Raw genomic sequence first — 25,250 nt, forward strand, 5'->3', positions numbered from 1 at the left:
TGCAATATTTTAACAAGCTTCTCAAGACTTTGTGTGAGCATTATATACACACCCACAGTAAAGATGTTTTCCAGAGTATAAAGTGTAGGATGTCTAGGAAAGTTCACCACATTGTGCTGTTTAGACATGCAAAGCAGGAAGATTTGGTCTCTTTTATGAAGGAAATCAAAAATTTGGTTTTCTTCCTCCAGAGGTCTGTGTGGAATCTCCTGGGGCGACAGTTGTTATAGAATTGTGGTGACCAATCAACAGTTTTATCTATCAGCTTTAAACTGGCCAATAATATGTCACAATTCAAAAGTCAGAGAATAAAATCTCCTCCTTCTCTTTATTGGCAATCAAAAATAAATACATCACAAAAATTGGATTTCTTTCTTTTTCAATTTTATGGCAGAACAAAAATAATGGGAAAAAAACAATTTTTCTAACCTTTAAAGCCAAAGTGTATCATTTTTATTCAGTGAATAATCCAGTTTGCTGACAGATTGACATAAATATAGGAGAGAAAATGATTATTTCTGTCCAGTTTGATTGCTATAGAGTGACAGAGTGACCAAGTGAAAATCAGACGTCATCTTTGTAGAAAAAGAAGAAAATGTCCTTGTGTTTTATATTTATTTGTAAATCAATAGACTTACAACCTACCTCACTCTGAATCATCACTGCACTTTTCCATCATCACTAAATTGTCTTTCTTTACCTTGGAGGGTAATTCTTAGGTTTATTTTTATGATTTTTATTCTTGTATTTTATATCTTTATTTTTCATACTATTCACAACCACGTCTACAGGGAAGCCGGTAACACAGGCCCCTGGATGGGGCTAATTGCGGTCTCACTTCACGCTGAAACAAAATAATTAGAGCCATAATTGTCCTTGGACTCTGAGCAGTAAGGCCAATGGATCTGGTTAGTCAGAATTAAGTTCTCTGCTGTAGTAGTGTTTCACTAACATTAATTTGATCGTCTTGAAATTTCTCTGCATTTTACGTAACCATCTCCATAATACAATTTAAAACTAGTGAAATTTATCGACACGCGTTTTCAATTCAGTTTGACTTGAAGAGCCTTTCAGGATCTAAAACCCAAATGTACAGAAAAGAGTAATGATTGAGCTTCAGACGCTCTGCCCAACTTTGCATTGCATTACAGTCAGGGGCAGAGTAACGGGCTATCCTGGGCTATGGCCTAGGGCAGGGTTATTCAACTCACGGTCCTCGAGGTCCGAGCACTGCTGGTTTCCCAGCCTTCCTTTACCTGTCAGTCAGGTGTGAAGCCTCTGACCAATCAGAATCAGTAATTATTTAACAACTACCTGGGAGAACTGAAAACACGACCTGGATTTGGAATCGAGGTCCAGAGTTGAAGAACCCTGGCCTAGGGTCTGTGCCCTTGTATAGATCACTCCCAAGTCGAACACACCCTGTTCCGCACCGTCATTAAATGCTGTTGGTAACCGTGTATTTGCAGAGACCCCTGAGACTTCCCTAATGGAATACTAGAGCAGCCCTGATAGGGATTACCAGCACAGTTTTCCACAGTACTGTATGTTATGTAGCTATCATCTGATGCTTCTACCATATTGCTCTCACCACACTCTCAATAACGCTGCCAAATGTGCATCCATGGCTGCTAATTCATTCAGTCATTTGATACCCCATTCACTTTTAATGTGCATCTGTTGTAAGACTAAATAACTGTCCTGCAGTTCTTTAATTTCACTTGTGGAATGTGCTTTCTGGAATAGGTACCATGCTGATCAAGCATTTACCAAATATATGGAAATTTATTGTTATGTTATGTCATCCATTATAAGTTATGTCAGCCATTATAAACACTTTTCATGTCAAAAATGTTCACTGCTGAAGTTGTGTTTATGGATTAGAGACAAATGCAATGGTTAATAAATCAGTGCATCAATCCAACCTTGAAAGATAAATGATAGCAGTTACCAATACACCTTTGTAACAATTAGCTGTTATTTAGTATGTGAAATTGGTGTTTGGTGGTACATAAAGGACTTTAACGGCGCAAGGATTACCAGATGTTTGAGACAATCAGCATTTTCATAGGGCAGAATGCACTTCATTCTTTTAAAGATTTCCAGCCTTCCCTTTATCCATCTGTCAGGTGTTTATTTGTTCTGGTTAATACCTCATAACCACAGATTTAATATAGCTCCCAAGAGACGACTCGTCATTGGAGCAAGGCCGCCTAACTCTGACAGAACAACTAGTACTGTAAGTGTCTGAAAACACTTTCAGATCTGTAGTTACTTTATGTCACTTTGGGTTTGCAAAAATGACTACATATTTATAAATAGCTACGCAAGTTCCCAAATGCGTTTTGCAGTCGAAGTAATGTGGGACAGTTTAATGAATCATATATGTGTGGCTGGGTGGGTTTGGATGCTGTGTCTGTGAGCAGAAGGTCGCTGGTTCGGATCCCAGGATAACCAGAGTGATTTCATGGTCGGGCCCCTGAGCGAGGCCCCTAATGGGCCCCTTTAGCTAAATAAATATAATGTAATCCAACCATTGGGACAAAACTATGGCTGACTTTATATTTTCCCGCAAAGACAGAAGTGAGACAATTACAAAAAGAATAATTTTATTCAAAGCAGTTGTGTCCCCATAATAGAAAAATAAGAATGATTTAAGTCAACAACGACAAATACACAGCCTGTGACATAGCTCCTCCTTGTATACAATCAGTACCATTTCTCTCTGAATACAGCAAAGGCACTGGCATTTACTGCAGTTTGTGGGTGTCTTCACAATGGCATGGCATGTGGTAATCTCCGAAGGCAGTCATTATCGTCACTGCGTTCTTGCTAATGACACCTCACATACAGTGAGCTCACTGCAGAGTACCTTACAGATACTGTCTGTGTTAGCCCTCCTCCCAATGGAACTGTTCCATTTGGGCCTCATAATGATCAGATTGCTCCATCAAGTGATGGGGGGGGGTGAGGGGGAAGGGTGGTAGCATTAATGCAAATCTTAAGTTGAAACAAAACAGATGGCCCAGAGCAACAGCGCAAGTCATCTCTAAGGTTAAATAGTCTTACAAAAGATTCCCCCAAAGCACAATAAAACATGAAATTAAATAATACCAAAAATTCTAAATCTTTTACCAACTTCCTTTGACTCTCCCTTGACTTGAATAGTGCAATAATTTATGATTAATATGGTTCTGACAGGCAGTAAGAGACATAATAATAATTATACAAACATAAGTGTAACTGGTTGGATACTGTAATAAATTATTTGGTAAAGCGACAGTAATATCATTGAGCAAACTGACTTAAAACCAGCCAGTTTCATTCATAACACATCACTGGGCAAGTGAAAGAATGCAACACAAGTACTTAAATACCTTTCTGGAAACTTCCCAAGCTCGTACCATTTATACACAGAGAATAAACAGACATTTCTTTTACCTCTGAGGGGAAAAATACAGGAATAAACAATTCATATATAATTTATAGTGTAAATTATAATTGTTACTGTGTGTAAATCATTTACGTACATAAAAATATTGCAATTAAAATAAATACAGTGTGCTAAGTGTTTTCCTCACCTAATTAACACGCAATACCATTTAATCCCCTTAAAAGATTCGTCCACATCATTTTTACACATTCAGAGGTCCAGACACTCATAGACATCTCAAAAAAGAATATCTTTGTTTTCATTACTTAGCAGATGCTCTTATTAAAAGCAACCTAGTGTATAACTTTTATTCCATTTACACAGCTGTATATTTTATAATATATTTATGCTCAGAGGTACAACAGCTGTGTCCGCCTTGTGACCTTCTCCTGGCAAACGTTTGGTTAAGATCTCACGGTCAGAAACTGACACTCCCCGTTGACCTGAACTCCTACAGCAGCTGAGTCTCAGATATTCCTCTCAGCTGTGAGATATTTCAGAGCTGCGGCGCCGTACTTTCGGGACAGATCCTGGTGGAACTCCTCCTTGAGCACGCTCAGACAGAACCTGTAACTGGGGCTGGAGCGGAACTTGGAGATGTCAAAGCTGGGAGCGTGTGGCATGTGGATCATGAAGGCATTAGGTAGGACCACCAAGTCGTACTCCTGGAGATGAAAGGAGAGAGAGCTTCATTTTCCTGACTTTACGCTCAGCATGGTGCCCCGAATGCCACTGTGCTTGGGTCACTCAGCACTAAGTCCGTAAGCATCGTCCTGCCTACCTGGGCGTCCAGCTCCATGATGTGGGAGACTTTGTTCCAGCCAAACCCTACAAACCTCTGGTCGTACTCCGGACAGTCCCGCCGCACCACTACGTAGGGCTCGAAATCGGGCTCCCACTCCACCTTGTAGGGGGTGGTGGCCGTCCGCCACTTGGCGTAGTTGGTCGGTGCGTGGCCCTTGGTCCATACGTGGTACCTGACACGTGTATAGACACACAAAGAAGCACAGATGGCATATAAACATAATACTTCTCTCGACCAATCAGCATTACGTAATGTGATCACATGATTAGGTTTTACCTGAACGTGTAGAGGGTCCCCATGTCCAGCATGGAGAGGAGCTCAGCTTTGGATTTGGGGAAGGAGAGACGGTACCTCAGGGTCTCAAAGGCTGGTACCACCAGCGCCTTCTTGGTGTGAGCCAAGTCCAGCTGCAGGACGGACTTCCTGCGGGAAGATAAACCTCAACATTGTAATACATAGTGAAAACATTAGTAATAGACATCATAAAATAATGACGATTGCATTGTTAACTGAGCTCACAAGGAATTACGTGTCATTTAATAAATATTATATGCCATGGAATGTATGTTACTGAATGACAGCTCTTTGCAAAGTGTGAAAGAATTAACGTTTGAAAAAGATGCCAAAAACAAACATAATATATACAGTTCAAGAGTGAAAATGAAAACATGACAGTAACAGAATGAATGTGGCCACTCAACAGGCAACTGCTAATTGCACTTATTCACAATGCCAAAGTGTGAACTAAGAGCACTGAGTCATGTTACTGCTTGTACAAACAGAAGTCCATGAAAAGATGAGTCAAAACAAGTGCGTCTTAGGAAGTGATGCTCCTTATGGCCGTATGGCGCCTCTAACATCCATCCATTTTCCATAACCACGGACCCAGTACAGAGCCTTTGTGGGTATGGGGTCTATCACAGGATTCCAGTATTATATTATAACAAGTTTCCATAAAAATACATTTACTCTCAGGATGAAAAAATCAGTGATGAATTTAATCCACAAATACCCTCTATGCATTGTGCTGCTCACTTAAACGTTTTTACATTCACCCACTTCCTATCAGCATTGTGAAATGAACCATGATGTAAATGATTGCATATCATATCCTGCTCTCCTTTTTTAATGACATGGATCCATAGAGAGGAAAGAGAGCAAAGCTTGGAGTCAAAGCGCAGGGTCAGCTGCCCATCCGGCGGCCCTGGAGCATCTTTCTAGGGGTTAAGGACCTTGCTCAAGGGCCCGGTAGGAATGAGGCTACTCTGACAAGCACAGGATTCATACTGGTGACCTTCTGATCACAGGCACAGAGGCAAGTGATGATACAATGATAATAGAAGTTATGGAAACAAAAGAACTATGTAGCATATCATTGATGGTTTAATCATGGTTCTGCTGGCAGAGGTTACGCTGAGCAGCAGGATGCTTCCAGGTTAAAAATGTATAAAACAGCAGTACACAAGACCAAAGTGGAGCAGGAGACACTGGGAATGACCAGAAACCAGCCTGGTAGAGGGCAGAAGCAACTTTCTAATGGCAGAGATGGCCGTTAACTTATCCAACAATTCATCATGAATTGGAGTTATTCACAATGCCAAAGTGTGAACTAAGAGCACTGAGGATGACATCAAGTGACCTTCAGAAGGAATGGGAAACATTAAGTGCAGGTGTGAAATGCACTGCTAGGACAGTTCGTGTCAGGCTCCTAGAAGCAGGACTGAAGACCCATAAAGCAAGGAAGAAGCTCTTCATCAATGAGAAACAGAGAAGAACCAGGCTGCAGGTTGCAAAAATATATATATTTTTCACAGACGCCCACCTAAAAATTGAGAAATGGGTGAAACAAAAAATTGAGCTGTGGTCTCGTCATTTTTTCTAGAGCTGTATACAGCTTCAGCCCCAGTGTGTAACAATACATTTACTGGCGTCTTCCCATAGGTGCCATTACATGGTGTGCACCGAGTGTGGCTCACCTGAGGTAACTGTAGAGGCCGTACATGGGCAGGAAGTCGACGTCGGCCAGGAACACGTATGCGGTGCTGGCGTGCCTCAGGGCGACGTTGCGCAGCAGGTTGACGGGGTAGAACTGGCCCTCCTTGTAGACCACGTGGTAGCCCACGTTCCTGCGGTTCTTCAGCAGCTCCGAGGACTGGGCGTAGCGCAGGAACTGCTGGGCCTCGGCGTCGGACATGTAGAGGGCCAGGCTGATGGGGCCCTCCCAGTGCTTGCAGATGGCCTCCAGCATCTGCAGCCTGGGTATCAAGATCATTGTGTGCATCATTTTTGTCTATATTGACCAGACCTGGGAGACTCCAGAACATAAGAAATGGTTATTGCTGCCGTCTGAGGTCATACCATTTCCTTACATTCCATCATCTCCTTCTCCTTGAGAAACTCCCCTTTCTTGGAAACACTCATCTACCTGAGTAACTTGTAAAGAGGCTTTGGCATGCAGCACTGGCACAGTGAATCAATACTTTATTCATAAATCTCTTCTATTATTAACAAAACAGAGCTAATGCATCTGAAAGCTAATGGCCTGTTCACTTTGACATGCCTCGGATTTAAATCAGCTGCAGTGGGTCATATTAAGATATCCATCTACACTTTGTTTTATATTTCTAATTTGGAATTTAGTATTTATAGGGTTGTTGAGTGTCATGCACTGACTGTGAGACACACGAATTTCAACCAGTTCTCACGTTCACATGCCACACCTAGTGTTTCTCATGCTGAGGATAAGCGATAACGCCCACCAAGGTGTCCCGTTATACAGAATTAATGGACGATGCACAGGCGTACAGAGTGGAGTTTTCCGCCGAGTTCATAGCTGTCCCGATCGAGTTGGACAGAGTTAATATCCACCTACCAGCCAATCAGAAAATAGCATTTGTTGTTTCCAGGTGAATTTCTAAATAAGTTACGTGTTCCGCTGCAAGCACGTTATTGTATGGATGCGCACACAGATGGAGTGCAGGAAGGGTGGGATTAAGTGTAACAGCAATATCCAATGAATGCGGTCGGTGGCTCTGAAGTGTCACACACTGAGCATGAGACACACGTTTAGCCCCTAACAGATGTAATCTCACTCCAAACTTTTGGTGAAACTTGAGAGCCTTTGGTTTCAGGCCAAACTTTTATTTATTATACAGTATATATGTCTGACATATTTACATTTATCTGTATTTACCCACTGCTTTTGTCCAAAGCAACATATAAGCAAGGCAAATAGCACTTTGTAAACACATATGCTGTCAAGGAGTCAATTACGCATAAGTGCAGCTAGACTGAGCTTCCAATCAATGCCCAGTTACAAGCGTGAACATACTAAACAGATACACCAATGCAATGTCAAGGCAGCAGATAATACATTAGTCATCTACGTAAGCAGACACCCACACAAAAAATAAATATAAGGATGATGGACAAGACGAGATGATTTCCTGCCAGGGCTAACGCCTTAATGAACCATGCCCTTAGCGAAACTGCTTACTATCAGGCAATTAACCTTAATGCTGACAAAAGATAAGGTTATAATAAGGATATTTCAGTCCATTCCCATATTTCAATAATTGTAGTTGATGAATGCCCTGATGTATTATTTAAAAATAATTACAAGCGCTAATCCCATTAGACAAGCGAAGTTCAACACAGCAATTAGAATGCAATTAAGGGTAATATATTGTATAGAAAAGACAAATTTATATAAAACAGTGGGATACTTCAAAGCAAAGAATCTGGGACAATCTAATCATAGACTGGTTAAAAACAGTGATAATTATATGGTATTCATTTTCATATAAATCTAAACTAAAATCTAATCTAGAAAAAAGTAGCATTTTCATATGATTAAATCCAATTTCTAATTAAATAATAATGTTATTTTTCATTTCTTTGAATATAATTCTAGCGTAATATTAATGCAACATCTCTAATGACCTTGAACTGACATTTAGTTTGAATACAGATTGCTCTGATAATTATCCAGTAATAATGCTAATTTAAAAAAAAAAAAAAAAAACGAACCCTTGTGATTAAGTTGAAAATTAGCCATTTTTTTGCCATCCAGCCAATGAACATCAGGCTTTCTTTTCTAGAATACAGAGTGATTTTGACAAGAGGGGTCTGACCTGTCCATGGAGAGCTGGGCAACGAGGGTGACGTCAGAGCCGTCCTCGGTGGGGCTGTAGTCGTACTGCAGGAAGTACAGATGCATTCTGTGCACCGTGATCCGCTCCCGCCGGAAATCGTAGCACTGGTCGTCCTCGTCCAGCTCCTCCAGCGCGGCCTGTAACTGGGTTCACAGGTGGCCATCCATTTTCATTTCATATCTAAATCAGCCTTTTGAAATCCAATTTTGGTATAAATTTGAATTGCTGTCATACCTCCCCATCAATCAATTTAAATGAAAATAAAAGGTCCAAAATGTCTTGTATGTCATATCAAGGTTCAAGTACAAGGAAGGCAATAGGACATATAGTTTTACCTTCAAAATATTCAGCCATTTAAGCAGGTGAAATTTCATAACTAAGATATGCAAATCACTTTGCATATAGGACCCGCTACACAAATGTACAAAGTGATATAATATTTTCACTTAGCTGAAGAGCAAAAGGCGGCAGGCATTTAATCAGCTTCCCGAGCTGTCAGGTACCCAGCGCGGTTGGAAGTCACACCCTGCAGGTCCATGCGGATGATTGACGACGGAGAGGCGGTGTGGTGGGGGGGGGGGTTGGGGGGCGCTCACCGGGACGCTCTCGGGGCTGGGCTGGCTGGGGCAGCCGAAGAGCTCCCTGCGCAGCAGGTTTCCGTCGTACTCCAGGAAGGTCAGGTACAGGTTCCGGAAGAACTCCACGTGCTTGTTCTTCACACGCAGCTTCTTGGGCGAGTTCCAGTGGATCACCTGACACCCAGAGGGGAGTCATATAAAGTTCTAGAACTAGACATTAATGGTCCTTTATCCATCCTCATCAAAAAAACCCTTATACTGGTCACGGAGGCTTGGAACCTTATCCCAGACTGCACTGATGGCAGGGGGGCACCGTGGATGGGATGCCAGTACACTGCACACATATACTCACACACTACACTATGTGTACTAATGCCAGTTAGACTAACTGAATGTCTTTGGATTGTATGTGGTAACACATACAACAGGAGGATAGCATGTAAACTTCACACACATAGAGGGAGACAAGATTCAAACCCATAAACATGGAGGCGGGGCAGGGTGGCCAACGTTGGTCAGCTGGATGAAGTCTGCATGCACATGCATTTGCAGTTTCATTGCATTGTCAATAGTCTGTAGGGTTTGCAAACTACCCAAACGCTTTTCATATAGCTAATTTCAGGTTTATATTGGAATAATGTAGATTTGCTGTAAGATTTCTTGCACGAGCGTGAGAGTCTGAAAGCATGAGTGTCACACCAGATATGTGAGAGTTGGCAACCATGATGAGGATGTGACAGTTTTACCCCTGGAGCCTATAGTACAGTTCTTCAAAACTGGCCCTCAATTCCTTTTTTTTTTTTTTATTTTATTTTTTTTATATTCCCTCCTCCACCCCCCCTCTGCGGGGGACTGTATCTATTTATTTATTTATTATTATTTTTTTTTTTATTATTATTATTTATTTATTTTTTTTTTATTTTATTTTATATTTTTATTTACTTCCTCAAAAGAAGGAGAGGGAGGGGGGGGACAAAGGAGAAGGAGGGAAGAGAGAGAGAGGGAGAGAGAGGAATGGAAAGAAAACAGAAAAAAAAACAAAAGAAAAAAACAAAACAGATAATCTGCTTCCATGTCTGTTGAAAAGAGAAAGACAACATACAACATCTGTACTAATCACAATGACCATCAAACGTTAAATGTTGTTGAACAGCACACACAACCAGCCTTACAACCCATGCCCAGAAACAACAGCCGATCAAGACAGTGTGTGTCCGTGAGCACGTGTCCGTGAGCACCTGTGTGCACACCTGTGTGTCAGCACGCTGTTGTTCCTAAGGTTTCTCCAAGTAATTGTCTAGTAGTGTGTGTGGGGAGCCACAGCCCCGCCCACCCAGGACATGAAGTCGACACGGGGGAGACCCGGGCCCCAGATATCCAGAGGCCCCCCAGGGCACGGGAACCCCAGGAGGACCAACGCAGGGACAATTGCAGCCCCCACCGAGAAAAGGGCAGAGGAGCGCTCCGGAGGGGGGCCATCCGGCAGCCACATCACAGGAGCCCCAGGGGGCCGTGGTGACGAGCACGCAGGCCCCGCCGGCGGCCGGCCACACCAGGGCAGACCGGACCCCGGGCCCAGAGATCCAAGGGCCCCCCCACCCCCCAGCCAGGGCCCCGACAGAGCCGGAAGGGCCAGGCCCCGGCAGGCAACCGCCGAGAGTGAGCCAGCACACACCAGAGCATCCAGCCCCAGACATCGAGAACCACCAACGCATCGGCGGCCGGGGGCCTCATCCACCAGCAGGGAGTGTGGCGGGGGGTAATAGAGCCTGAGATGTTATTTCAGGTGGAGTCTAAGACCCAACCTGACACATACGTATAGACAGACAGGCACACACATACACAAGCATACGTTCCCACCCTCATGCACACATAAACAAATATTCACCCATTCGCCCAACATGAAGACACAGAAATGAACGCCGTACACACACTCACACTCCCCATATATACTCTATACTCCGAGATCTAGGCACCACCGCCCCCAGAGGGGCAATCCGCCACCAGACCTCGGAGATGGATCCCTTTTTTCCTCTGGCATGGGGACAAGAAGACCACCCCGGACCCCACAGCAGCCGAGAAGCCCACCAGCCCAGACCCCGACCGGACGGCCAGCTCCTCCCAGCCCCCGGCCCCAGATGGTGAACAGAGAACGGGGGTGTGAAAAGACTGGCCCTCAATTCCAAATCCAGGCCGTGTTTTCAGTTCTGCCAAGTACTGTAGTTAATTTAATAATCACTGATTCTGATTGGCCACAGAGGCTTCACACCTGGCTGACAGGTAAAGGAAGTCTGGGAAATCAGCAGGGCTCAGACCTTGAGGACCGTGATTTGAACAGCCTTGGCCTGTAGGATTGATTTATTTGCCTTCTGTAATAGCATACATTATTAACTTCCTAAAATGTGAAGTACGTCATTTAATTATGCGATATCAGTAAAACCCAGCGCTTTTTGACTGTGTGCCCAGTATTCTAAATGCTCAGCTGAGACCTCTACATCACTACTAAATCTCTCGAAGTACACGTGCACCTACCTTGAGGTCGGACACCTCGGTGTAGCACTGTTCTGAGCGCGTGTGGTCGGACAGCTGAACGTTCCAGAAACAGGGAAGCTGGTGCACCAGGACTGGGTTTTGCTTGATAAACGCATTAAATATGTCCTGCACACAACAGAATTCACATTACTGTAAGAAATGTATTTACAGGTTTAATTACAGGTATAGATGCCTCTTACACAAGTTTACAATATTGGGTCCGTCTGTGAAACAACTTGAACCCGTAAACAGTCACTAATACCGTTCTATAAACATCATTCTCTCAACCACCCAGATGTTTCGTTGTTCAATTTCATTCTTAAAATTTTAAATAAATCATTTTTAACATTAAAAATAATTATAGAAAAAATGCAACACAAGCATCCAACATGGTTTTCTATTATGTGCAGAAATATATAATATAATCCAATATAGGCTGTTCGCCCAATGCACAATAGCACTGGCCCTCTACCAATATACTCCAGCTCTGGATTTTCAAATAGTTCATAGGATGGAAATGGACAGACCACCAACAGTTAGGATTTGAGCTGGATTATTGTTGAATTTTTGGTTAAATATTTTTGAATTTGTCTTGTGGTCATAAACATTTTTAACATTTTACCTTCCTGATTGACCAAATCTATTTAGCTTTTATAAAACAAATTTTCCTTTATGCCATTAGTGTAGCTAGCCGGGTAAAAGACTGTGTTATATTCCCAATTAGCTGTTAGCTAATCAGATGAGAGAGAAGCAAGTGAAGAGAAAAAAACGGGACTATTTTCCAAGGAGACTCTTGAAAGCAACATTCGACGTTACTTAAAAAGTGACTAATACAACACATGAACATTTTACAAATAATCATATATTTATAGTTCAGGTACCTGCTTCTTTCGTGTAGATGTACAGAAAAGCAGCTTGTCAGGTTTAAACAGAGCTGGCTTTTTTTTCCTAATCCTATGAGGAATTTAAAGCTGATTTGCTAAGGAGAATCGGAGGAAGGTAACCCAATCATCGCAGGATGGCCGCTTATATACATCTCTGACAGCTTACTTTCAGTGCTTGCAAAACATTTCTAACAAACTTATACAATTCGATTTGATTTCAGTTTGGAAAACTGAATCTGATAAAATAAGTCAATCCCTGACTTATATTTTCAGTCCTTCATAATTGTGATCATATATGGCATCAGTGTAAAAGGATCTTAGGTCTTAATACAAGAATAATCATTGGTTAAGGTTAATTAGTACACATAACATGAACAGATGGGCGAAACAGCGTTGTTAGCTAAGTAGCTCATTATCGGAACAATTTGACTTGCTGGACATTGACCCATGAGGAGCAACGCTGTGACTGACCTGGTCGGCCAGTGACGTTGAGAGCATGCTCATAAGCTCCCTCTCCGCAGTCAGCCGCCACATCTGCTCCCAGCCAATCCCACGCAGCCTCTCCAGCAGCAACAGAATGACCCCTGCGACGACCCCATAGACCACACTGGGACCCATATCACACTCTTTCTTTAGATGACTGTCTGCCTGTTTTGTACACTGAGCACAACCACAATAGCCTGCCCCCACAGGAGGAGATTTCACAGGATTTAATACCGACCCGTGTTGAATCCGCGTCCAAGGGCAGGCCAAGGCTTATGATTCTTCCAGAGGTTTCCCAGATACCAGTCACTCTGATTCTCCACCAGTCCAATTACCTGCTTGTCTGCAAGCAGAATATTTTCAGTGACTAGCCCAGTCTATACACAGACCCCAGTCTAAGATGTTTTGTAACAAGCAGTAGGTACAGTGGCAATGCCATGAAATTACAGAAAATATGAGTATTATTTTAGGCTTATTATGATGGTGAAGGAAACTTCAGACCCAAACAGAATACAAAGGTGATGCCAAAAGAAAATGCTATAGTTTTTAAGGGTGGCTTGTTTCATTTAATTTTGTTTGTACTCAGAAAACTCACAGTCCAAGTGAAGCCTGGATTCTGAAGCACTATGGAATGAATCATCTGTTGTTCACTTGATAGCCCAGTATAGTGCAGACGACCTACTGATTTCATGCTCTTCGCTTGGGTATGCAGCACTCATACTGAACCTGCAAACTTCCTGAAGACAGCCCAGAGCTCAGCAATATCAGTGGCGAAGGTGATGTCCGTGTCCAGGACGATGACTTTGGTGAGGTCGGTAGGAAGTGCTTTGGTCAGGGTGAGCTTCATCAGACCGTATATCCCTGAGTAGTGCTTGTTGGGGATCCAGGACACCTCTGACTGCATAGAAAGAAAGTTTGCCATCAGAAGCCATTAGGAAGATCTTAACGGCAGCTGGTATAAAAAAACAGTAACACAGCAGTCATTATACTGCCCAAGACATACCTTCATAATGCATTATAATGCATTCACAAAGTATTATAAACCCAGCTATTACTATTTATAAAAAAGGCATAACATATTATAGTCATGTGTATTATGCATTATGAATGCTCTATGAAGCTCTCATCTATAATGCACTATAAATACCATCAAAATGCAGCACAAAGCTTTCTTCCTATACCTACCATTATAATGCATTATAAAGTTATTCAGAGTGCAGTATAGATGAGACCTTCATAGACCTTTTGTAATGCATGAGAAACATGGCTATAAGGTGTTATGCCTTTTTGTAAATATTGTATAGCCGTGTTTATAATATTTTATGAATGTGTTACAATGAATTATAAGAACAGTTATTAGACTTTATGAATATGGGCTTCATAGAAAGTGTTACCAAAAAACATTCTAGAAAGCAAAAATGTACTCCTGTAAAAGCTGTATTGAAACTGATTTTATCAAGGGTGTCTTGACGGTTCCAAAGTATTTTAAAATGGACTGATAATTGGGAAAGACTTAACTACCTTCAGATCATCTGCGTCGTAGAAGCTGACCAGCACGGACGGCACCATCCAGGACGCAAAGAGGGAGCTGAGGATTTGGTGGGCGACCGCGTCCGTGATGAAGTGAAAGTGGAGGGGATTCCTCCTGAGAAAAGCGACAGAAGGAAGGAGACTTGACGCTTGTGTTTGTGCTGTCTCACACGCAACAGTTCGAAAGGATCCCGGGGCTTAGTCATTAAACTGCATCAAAGTCAATTACTGACTCACAACAAGGTCTTGATCCCTCACCTGTGGAACAGTATGGATTTGACCAGGGTGACCACATCTCGACTGGCATTGTGACCGGCGCACACGCACGCGACGTGGATTACCTGAGAAGGAAGAGAAAGCAGTGAAGATTCTGCCTCCCAACTCATTAAAAGAAGCACCTTTAAAGGGGCTCCATACATGAGATCTAGTGCCATTTTAGCATGATAGTCTGCAAACATACTTCCTAAGAGCCGCTGTTTTCTTTATACTCCACAGATAATAGGAACCATAGATCTGAACATAATGAAAGAAATGGCTCAAAGGTAGGGATTAGGAATCTATCATTGTGATATTATAAGACAAGATAATAACGAGACACGTTATTTTACATATGTTTAATTACAAATAGCGTAGACCGACTTTCAAGTAAACCAAAGAACTATTACCCTAACGGCTGGGGCAGCATATATACCACTGTGGTGAAAAAAACATTCTCAGGTAACAGGGAAGAACCACCAAATGAGATTATCGTGGAGATTCCGCTTAAACAGTGGAAAAATTCAGCCATCCTCTCAAGAATAAACACACCAACAAGTGTGGTTAACAGAACATTCTAAATACTGTAACACTTAAAATTTAACTCCTATGGGAAAGGAAGGAGATTAAATCTCTTCACGACCAAGAACAGAAGTAGATGTAACCATCTTTGTTTCACTGGAGTCCCAGAGGGCACTGAGGCAGGGAATGTCAATACTTTTCTGGACAAAATAAACTTAAAGTGATACAAAAAGATGTCAGCTGTTCTTTCGTCTGTACACCTCTAAAACTTAGCTATCATTAAAGCCAGATTCTTCCAGTACACAGGACCTACACCGAACACGATCACTGAGCAAGCAGGCCTCAAATAGTGGACAGTAATCGCCTATTGATTTTTCTTCCCCGGACCTTTTGAGTGCTATTAAGATAAAAAACACCCTATCACTGGCCATCAACACTCTCAGGACGAAAAGCAGGCACTGCACTTTAAATATATTTATGCACTGCTAAATGTCTCACTGTTGTCCCTACACAGCACTGCAGCAGAGTATCGGAACAGTTAGAAAAGAGGTGGATTTCATTCTTTGATTCTTTCTTTTTTTCTCTTCCCTTTTACCTGTTTTTGCATTATTCTTTATGAATGATGTAACAATGCATTACAACACACCCCATGCAAAGCGCCTTAGGGCATATCTGTTGTGAAAGGTGCTATCCATCCATCCACCCATCCATCCATCCATCCGTCCCATCTATTCATCCATCCATTTTCTGTAACCGCTTATCCTGTTCGTGGTCATGGGGGCTCGGCCCCTACCCCAGAGGCTACGGGCACAATGCAGGGAACAACCCAAGATGGGGCGCAAACCCATCGCAGGGCACATTCACACAAAAGGTGCTGTATAGAACAAAACTTAATAAGTTGTTATGTCCGTAGCTCCCAGGATAGGCTCTAGATGAGCGGGAAAATGGATGGATGATAGAAATTAGATTATATATGATACTGATCAAGTAAGAATACTGATGAGGTATAATTAATATTACTTTACAATAGTTCTATTCATATTATTTTTCTTGTCATCTATTCTTATGCACCTTGAAGTGAATCTCTGTACTAGTAGTGATGATAGTTTCGCACAAACTATCGGAAAGAAGCTGCAAATATACAGGTAAGATATTGACAGTACAGCACCCTCATTAGCTCAGAGCATTCTCCCTCTCTTTTCATTGTTCCCACACATACCCACATTTTATCGTACACTCATCTTCAGCATCATTTCTTTTGTTTTCCTTAACAGAGGAACCACCCTGAAAGTGTTCAGCCATTCGTCAATAAAATGTGGTCACCTCCCACCCAGAAACAAATACAATGTCAAGTCAAGGTACATATTGCTTATGTCAAAATATTTTGCTGTTTGACAGATTTTCAATAATCACTCATTGTTGTGTACACAACTGGAAGCAGCAACTCAGCCAATAGCTGCCTCTTCCCCATATTTAAAAATGTAGCACTCGTGCTCTTTCATGAGGTAAGATGTAGATTTTTCCTTCACACCCCATGAATCTGCTATTATAGATCACAAACAGAATGATGTCTCAGATCTTTGACACGAGTTGGGACAACGAGCAGATCCAACTGACAAGGGAACAAGAGAACAGGAGAGGGGCTTAATTTAAGTTTGGGATTTAAGAAACCGGCAGAAAAAGACATACTTGAAGGGCAGCTACTTAAGGTTGAGCACAAGGGAAAAAGACAGGCGTCTGGTCTGCAAATTGAGCAACAAGGTCTGGGAGCGTGGTCTCTCCAGAGGCAAAAATGTAGTGTGTTTCACACATCACCTGATTTTTTTTCCCCCTCATCCTGGAATCACCAGCCTGCCTCCCACACACACACACACACACACAACACACAGATCCCCCAGTACATTAAAACCCCCTGCGTAATATCGTGTAGGTCCCCCTTGTGCTGCCAAAACATCTCTGACCCATCAAGGCATGGACTCCACAAGACTTCTGAAGATGTCCTGTGGGCCCAAGATATTAGCAGCAGAGCGCTGTAAGTCTCACAGGTCACGAGGTGGGGCCTCTGTGGATGGGACATGTTTGTGCAGCACAACCCACAGATCCTCGATCGGATTGAGTTGAAGGCAATTTGGAAGCCAGGCCAACACCTTGAACTCTTTTCCATGTTCCTCAAACCATTCCTGAGCAATTACCATTGTGGAATACCGTTGCCATGAAGGGGTATATTTTGTCTGCAACAATGTTTAGGTAGGTGGTATAAGTCAATGAAACATCCACATGAATGCCAGGACACAAGGTTTCCCAGCAGAACATTGCCCAGAGCATCACACTGCCTCCAACGTCTTGCCATCTTGACATAGAGCATCCTGGTATCATCTCTTCCCCATGTAAATGATGCACATGCACCTGGCCGTCCACATGATGTAACAGTAAACGTGGCTAATCGTACCAGACCACCTTCTTCCATTGCTCTATGGTCCAGTTCTGATGCCCACATGCCCATTGTAGCGCTTTTGGTGGTGGACAGGGGTCAGCATGGGTCCTCTGACCAGTCTGCGGCCAGGCAGCCCCATACACAGCAAGATGCAACGTACTGTGTCTTCTGACAGCTTCCTATCATCATTAACTATTTCATAAACTTGTGCTGCAGTAGTTCTCCTGTGGGATCGGACCAGAAGGGCTGGCCTTCACTCCCCATGGGCATCAGTGAGCCTTGGCCGCTAATGACCCCATTGCCGGTTCACCGGTTGGTCTTCCTTGGACCACTTTTGGTAGATACTGACCACTGCATACCGGGAACACCCGATAGGACCTGCTGTTTTGGAGATGCTCTGACACAGTCATCTAACCATCACAATCTGACCCTTGTCAAAGTCTCTCAGATCCTTACACTTGCCCATTTTTCCTGTTCCAAATGCATCGACTTCACGAACTTTTCACTTTCCTAATATATAGTAGCACCCTTGACAGGTGCTATTGCAACGAGATAATTGATGTTACTCACTACACTTGTCAGTGGTTTTAATGATATGGCTGATTAGTGTATATATAAAATCATAGAATGTAAGACCATGGTGTAAATAATTTAGTGACAGCGGTAGAAACCCAGCGTTACTGTAAGAACCAAGGGAAAATGTGAGGCAAAATTCATACAATAAATATACAGTTAAAAATCTTGAATTATTTATATACTTGACTCTTATCAAAGCTGTACAGCTTGGGTGTAAAGTACACACCAGATTGCTGAAGGCGTTGGATAATCTCATCCATGTACTCTGGTCGCACCCCAGAGAATTCTGGGTCGAGGTCCATGAATGCATTTAGGTGATTGCGAGAGTTAAAACTTCTTTTAGCCAAGACTCTGCATGCTTGGAGATCGTTATCTGGTGGCTTATTTCAATAGGACTGAGAAGCTGCATTCCTGGCTGTGTTTAACCCCAAGTGCTTTCACAGGCTTGAGGAGACTCGTCATACTAGAATGGCTTATCGATCAAACATCTGCTTCTGAGAAACTCACTTTGGGGATCCTGCCTCTACCAGGAAGCATTTCAGGGGGGAACTGCCTTTCCTTTATTAATGAGCCAGTTTAACAACTTGTTGACAGTGAATTGTAGCGGAGTACTTCTTAAAAGTATACCAACTTTTTTTTCCACAATATACACTCAGGGGCCAGTTTATTGTACACATATGCTTGTTAATGCGAATCAGTGAATCAAGTGAGTGCAATTATGCAACAGGCAGACAGGGTCAAGAGATTTAGCTACTGTGCAGCTAAGCATTAGAACAGCTAATGTACGTGATCAATGTGACTTTAAACGCGACGTAAGTGTGGCAGTGCCAGAATCTCAGGAACAGCCACCATCCAGGGATTTTCACAAACAACGGTGTCTACAGTTTATAGACAACAGTGTGATGAACAAAAACCATCCAACCAAAGATAGAATATTATTACCGAGAGAGGTCAGAGGAGGATGGCCAGAATTGTTAAAGCTCACAGGAAGGCCACAAGTGCAGAAATAATACCTCAGTACAACAGTCGTGTGCAGAAAGGCTTCTCCGTGCAAAACATGTCGGTCCCTAGTTGCAATGACCCTAATGTACACAACAATCCGGTTTTATTTTACTATTTGTTATTTTATTTCATTAGGCTTTCATTTTTTCCCGACATAATTTCCTGTATCTCTTTTGTATTATTTTAATTCACTGTAATGCATCAATGCTTATCCAGTTCATTTGAATATGTTTACAGAGATAACCCTATATTAGATACCAAACTCAAGATTTAGTCATCCTCTTATAACGTGGCCAACTCCTCCCACTTCCCAGTCTTCGGCCAATGGCCATGTGGTCCTCACCTCACATTTCTCAACCATTGGCCGGCGCTCACAGTCAGTCCCGTTGACCCGCTCTTCTGCCGTATTCTCGCCGTCTTCAGTGCCCGTGTCTGCAGATGCCACCCACTGCTGGTTCCCATAGTTCCCCTCCTGCACGTGTGCCATACCCTGGGACTGGCGGAGCTGTGCCCGTAGCTGCTGGTTCTCCTCCTCCACCTTTCGCATCCGTGATATGAGCACATCACGCTCCAAGTACCCGAGCTCTGATTGGTCAACAAGACAGGGGGAGAGCAGTAAGGACCGCCCACCTGTAAACGGATAAAAGGTGTCATGTACTTTTTCCTTGCATCTGGCTATATCTGTCTTTTCTTTTTTTTTAATAGTCAGCGCCATCTTTCCCTGCAATTTTAGCAAGTTTATCTGTTCTGGATATTTGGCATTTTTGTTATAAATTTCAGGTCACTGTGGACTTTCCTAATACATATTTTAGGCTTCCAAAACAAATTAAATGTGTATAACAAATGTAGCAGGTATCACATAAAATGCAGTTCAGCTGCTGGTCAGAAAAGCATTCAAATGCAGGGAAAAGTAACGATTTACAGTATGTAATTGGATCAGACTGCTACTTTTTCAGGTTTAGTATCATATTGTTTGCAAAAGCTGAGACAGCATTACTAAATCATGCATTTTCCCTCTTCCTGTTCTTCTCAATCTCCACGTAAAATCAGTGAAACCACAACACATTACAGAAACCACTTTGATAACGGTTCTTCCACTCGGCCCTGGCGTGGCGCTAAAGGAGAGGCTGAAGACCATCGCTGTTCAGCCGCAGCTTCGGTCGAATTCAACCAGCAGCCTCCTCCTCGCAGGACATGCGACGGCCGCAGCTGGCGATGCGTTTCCACGCCATTACCCCCTTCACGGCAGAGCATCTGCTGAGCACTTTCTGACAGCGTGATGCTTCCACAAGGGTAAGTGGAACATGTGTCCACCAGTGACCACGAACCCTCATCACCGTGGCCTCCCGCTGCGGCTCATCTCGCATGCTAAAGCACGGCAAACACTAACAGCAGCCGTATAAACTTCTCGCACTTGTGCTCTGTGCTCCAGTGGCTAATTCCAGTAGTTGGCACTGGTCCGCACAGCCGGCTAAGCCGCCGTTGGCCACGTACTGGCAAATTAGGTGACATGCCGTTGAAATGCGTGTCAGGGTTGCCAGGTTCTGTCATGCTTTCTCAGGCACCGAAGCATCGCTTCACAGCCCCATTACATTACCGCCCGTTAGTCTGTAACGCGTGCTTGCATGTAACACAACATCTACACGCATATTATATGCATTACAGAACTGTTACCTACAGCCTTTTAGGCCAGCATAATGCAGCGTAGTTCGATTCTCTTAAGATTAGGGAGCCATATTTCATTTTTCCTTTGAAGTAGGAAAAATCCGCATAATTCCATTTCAGAGGGCAGGCTTCAAATCAACCCTTATAAATCGGAAATAACAACCTCATTTCTTTGCTCGAGAGGTTTCAACAGTTGAATGTGGAATTTGTCGGTGTGTGCATAGGGAACAGCCTGCCTTGACTCCTGTATGTCAAAAACATGACATATTTAAAATAATAATTGTATTTCTTCGAAAGGACCATTTATCAAATGCGACTCGAAACAGATGTCAGAATAATGTCGTGGTTTTTGAAATGCCTAGTGAGACACCTGTCACCTTTACAGTTTTTTCTTTTGTTTTGGCTTTTTGCACTGTCATACCATTTGTTGTATATTATAAATGAGACAGCATACGGGGTTCGTCATCTGATATACAGAAGGCGGCACATTTTAAGGCAGAAGACACAACTTTATTTAAACAAAGGAAACACAAAAATAAGTGAAACATCACACCTGTGATACTTACTCTCCAAGTTCCAAACAATGAGATATAGCCATGTGAGAAGTACCATGAATGCCAAAGATGCAGCCAAAAGCTTTATCTTCCCCCGAAGAAAGCAGGGCATTGTGGGAAGGTGAAGTATTTGGGCTGGAATATTTTCAAGTGGGTCCTAGTCCCACATGAAGCGGCTGCAACGTCATGCCATCTGCAGCGTTGATGGGGAGAGAGAACAGTACGGGATTAGTGGTTTGTACACACTTAAGATGTAATTTAAAACTATAATTCTATTCTGTGGAGTTAATGTAGTGCGATGGCTGACTCAGCTGCGGAGAAACAAAAGCAAGTCATTATGGACAAAGGATGCAGAGATGCCAGAGTCGCAGGAGTATTTGAATGGCCAAGCGTTAGCTGAAAGCTGATTAGACCACTATTATACACGGTGACACACAGCTGGTTTCTGCTTGGTATTTAAACAGCCCCATTTCATCACGTTCATGTGCTTACTACGGAGATGCTCTAAGCTGATAATTATATTGCATTTTATTTGATCCTATTTTACTTTCATCATTAGATGGCATTGAGAGTAATAAAATATACAAAGTTGCCTTAGAATTGGTATTATACATTAATGATTATAATAACAACAACATTCTGATAATGGTACTGATAAATACTATTTTATTAGTTCAAGAAAGTAGCGTGAATTCCACTTTTTTTTTCCCTTCCCATTAATCCGTAAGAGGAAACTCCACTGGCCTAAGCCTTCCCCATCACAGACGCTCTCCGGGGTAAAAGCCGGCATTGAGTGATTTCCCGGCGGACTGTCAGAATGGCCAATCGGCTGAGGCTGCGAGCAGGAGCTGTAAGCAGCTCCGTTAAAGGGCACCTTACTGCGGACACCCGGGGAGAGGGGTAACGCAGAGTTCAGCGTCCGCTGATGGCCTGCCCAGAAAAAGCTGATGGAAATAAATGTTTTCCCTGCTGCCCTTCGCATCCTCTCATGCCAGCGTTGAAAAATAGGCAAAGACTTGGTCCTGACTTAGTTCATACTTAATTGCCACCGTAGGGTACATCGCATTCCTACTCCCTAAAGATATGTTTGACACTTTAGCCAAAATCTGCCACCGTTCCTCAGTTAATGTTTATCGCTCCCTATCTTCCAAAACATAGAAAGCTGTAAATAACTGAGACACCAATTAATGTACAGTTGTTATAAAGAACTATATTCATCCAGATTTACATTTTGGCTTATAAGAAATCAAAAGATCAATGGAAAAAGTATTACTTTAAGCCTTGTTTAAGCCAAACATTGTGGATCTTAAGTACAGTATATGACATTTTAAAAAGAATGTCTCCAGAGAACAAAGGGGTGACGGAAGCTGATTTCAAATCAAATTTCTGTTAATCTGGGAAAAAACAGCCGCTGCCTTGTTGTGTTGCATAACACGGCAGACAGTTGCAGTGATGATTTCCTGAACATGTGGGGAAGTCCATGCCAAGCAATTGCTCATCTGCCATTAAAGATCAGTGTTTGAACACTTGAAACTTATTAAAACTGTTTGCCAACTTTACTGAAAGAAAAATGGGGTAAAAGAGCAGCACAATTAGATCTGGTCTATTTTGTTATAATTTGTCATTAGTTGACTGTACTCACTCATCTTTGCCAGTGCCAGCTTTAATGATCTGGATAAGAAGTCATTTTACATCTGCTTGACACTTTCACTCCAAGGCAAAGCCCTCTGACAATATAATTTAAAATTGCTCGCATGCATAATTATCTTAAAGGAGGATTACATTAAAATGGACTGTCTTATCAGACTTTATCACTACATCCTCTATTTAATAACAGTTTTATTCAGTTCCATGATGGGATTTTACTGAAGGTAATCAACTTACTTGTTACATGTTTGGAGCTTTTCGGTAATTAACTAAGGTAATGACCTTCTTGCCCATTTGACCTGCTGCCAGTGTCACTCCCTGCCAAAATGAGTGCGACAGCGCCGTCTTTGTACGGAATCGTGTTCTTCGAATCTCGTTCTTATCGTTTCCGGGTGTGATTAAAACCAGCAGGTTCTGGTACACGTCGGGTCAGAAGGAAAACAATCCAAGGAAATGTGACTCATAAACTTGGAAACTGCCTTTGATATTTAAGGTCAGTGCGATTCGAAGTTGCCCAGGCTGAATGCACTCCTGTAGGCTATTAGAAGCTGTAAGTATGTTGATAGATCGGCAGCGTTAAAAAGCCCTGTGACCCATTCAGGTCCCTTTTTACTTCTTTGACTTTTTAATAAATTAAGAAAATTACTGTGCCTCAGCATAATAAAATAACATTTCTAAGAACACAAAAGTGTAGGCGCATGCACACCACTATCATTACACTGTTATTAACCACGGTTAATTACAGAATAATAATGTGGGATTTTAAACAGACAAAAGGCATCTCTTTCTTTTATTTTGTAAGAAGGGGAAGTCAAAAAAATAATAAAACCAAAAAACAGCACACTCGCATACAGTATGTGCTCGAACACGACACTGTTCCCATTAAACTTCATATAAAATCGCACAATAAAAAACAACAGGGTCTATGAAATAATATGGTTTGGGTAAAACAACTGAAAACCTAACCAGACTATTAAAAATTACATTAACTGTGTCAAAAACGCTTGTAAGATCAAGCTTTTCTTCGAGTGCTAAAGTTTCTCTTCTTACGTCCAGTGCCTGAAGTCTCTCCAGTACGCTTCATAAAACACTTTCTTGAAACTTGCTCATTCATCTTTACAGTAATGGAGTAGATCTTATGAAAATCACGCTTCCAAAACAAAATATGTGCGCTAATTGAGCTGAGCATCAAGTGGACCGACGCCTTCAGGTGCGTCCAAACGTACTAATGAAGCGTATGTCCCCTATTCACCAACGACGTACAGTACAGTACGAGCAAATTCGCGTTATACAAATATGTGGTGCAACATGAGAGACCGTACCCCAGATATCAAACTGGCAGCAGTGATTTCAAATTTTACAGCCTTATCACATCTAACATAGATTAAACATATTTAGTATATCCGCCTCACTTGAACAAAGCTAAATATAACTGTACCGTGATAAAATACCTTTATTGACATTGTATAATGCAAGTACAACCCCCAACAACAAACAGAATTTGGATTTAAATAATAATAGCAGAATTGTAGAGCTGAGTGTCATACAAAATAGTTATAATCATTTGTAGAACGTGAAAACGTTACTGGTTTGATTAATACAGTACCTACCCCCAGCTCTAAAAACCTAAAAGGAATAACGTTTTCAAGAGATCTATTAGAATAATTTTTATTGGCATCTGTACACCTTTTATGCTCCTATGATGGTGGTTTTAATAATCATTATTTTCAATTTATTTTCATGGAAAGTTTGTTGAACTGGTTAAATGACAGTATTTATTTAATATCAAACGAAAAAGGTTTGAAATTAAATAGTGTATTAGAATCAAATTAAAAATCATTTCATATAAGACAGTTAATGTAATTCTGCATCCTGTAATCTGTCAGTTAAATTACAGTTCTTAGTAATTCTCAGTTTAATTAAACTTTAATTAAACCTCAACCCTGTTAATATGTGTTTTTCCATAGCAAAATGTATGGCTTTCTGTCATGGTGAGCCATTGGTTGGTTTAATTTTGTAGATCTGTTACCTGTACTTTTCATGTAGTGTTGTTCTTGCTGTACTCGAGTAAAAAAATATCCACCTCATAATTAAACATCAGCCAAAATACATCGAATCATGAATCATCCTGAAACCTCTCATAATTTTAAGCTGAGGCACCACCCACTTCAGTTTTCTTGTATATATAAAAGCATC

The 25,250-nt window shown here is 42.0% G+C and overlaps 1 protein-coding gene across 14 annotated transcripts in view; it reads right to left on the minus strand.

The window, feature by feature from the left end:
• Window positions 1–2,592: 2,592 nt before the first annotated feature.
• large2 (LARGE xylosyl- and glucuronyltransferase 2) overlaps window positions 2,593–25,250 on the minus strand; it is a 78,937-nt gene continuing 56,279 nt past the window's right edge. For 10 of the 14 annotated variants that reach the window (XM_023827125.2, XM_023827118.2, XM_023827120.2 and 7 more), the window contains 14 exons: window positions 21,420–21,600; window positions 19,532–19,818; window positions 14,658–14,740; window positions 14,391–14,514; window positions 13,596–13,767; window positions 13,108–13,212; window positions 12,858–12,970; window positions 11,503–11,628; window positions 8,989–9,144; window positions 8,372–8,535; window positions 6,215–6,493; window positions 4,515–4,661; window positions 4,215–4,410; window positions 2,593–4,098 (listed from right to left, as the gene is read on the minus strand). In XM_023827125.2, coding sequence (XP_023682893.1) covers window positions 3,901–4,098; window positions 4,215–4,410; window positions 4,515–4,661; window positions 6,215–6,493; window positions 8,372–8,535; window positions 8,989–9,144; window positions 11,503–11,628; window positions 12,858–12,970; window positions 13,108–13,212; window positions 13,596–13,767; window positions 14,391–14,514; window positions 14,658–14,740; window positions 19,532–19,818; window positions 21,420–21,519 — 2,250 coding nt within the window. In that variant the 5' untranslated portion in view covers window positions 21,520–21,600 and the 3' untranslated portion in view covers window positions 2,593–3,900. Of the gene's footprint in view, window positions 4,099–4,214; window positions 4,411–4,514; window positions 4,662–6,214; window positions 6,494–8,371; window positions 8,536–8,988; window positions 9,145–11,502; window positions 11,629–12,857; window positions 12,971–13,107; window positions 13,213–13,595; window positions 13,768–14,390; window positions 14,515–14,657; window positions 14,741–19,531; window positions 19,819–21,406; window positions 21,601–25,083; window positions 25,107–25,250 lie in introns of those variants that run through there. The other 4 variants (XM_023827127.2, XM_023827129.2, XM_072698551.1 and 1 more) reach the window with 4 other exon arrangements.

Source organism: Paramormyrops kingsleyae, chromosome 13 (assembly GCF_048594095.1).
Source record: "Paramormyrops kingsleyae isolate MSU_618 chromosome 13, PKINGS_0.4, whole genome shotgun sequence".
Classification (NCBI taxonomy): Eukaryota; Metazoa; Chordata; class Actinopteri; order Osteoglossiformes; family Mormyridae; genus Paramormyrops; species Paramormyrops kingsleyae.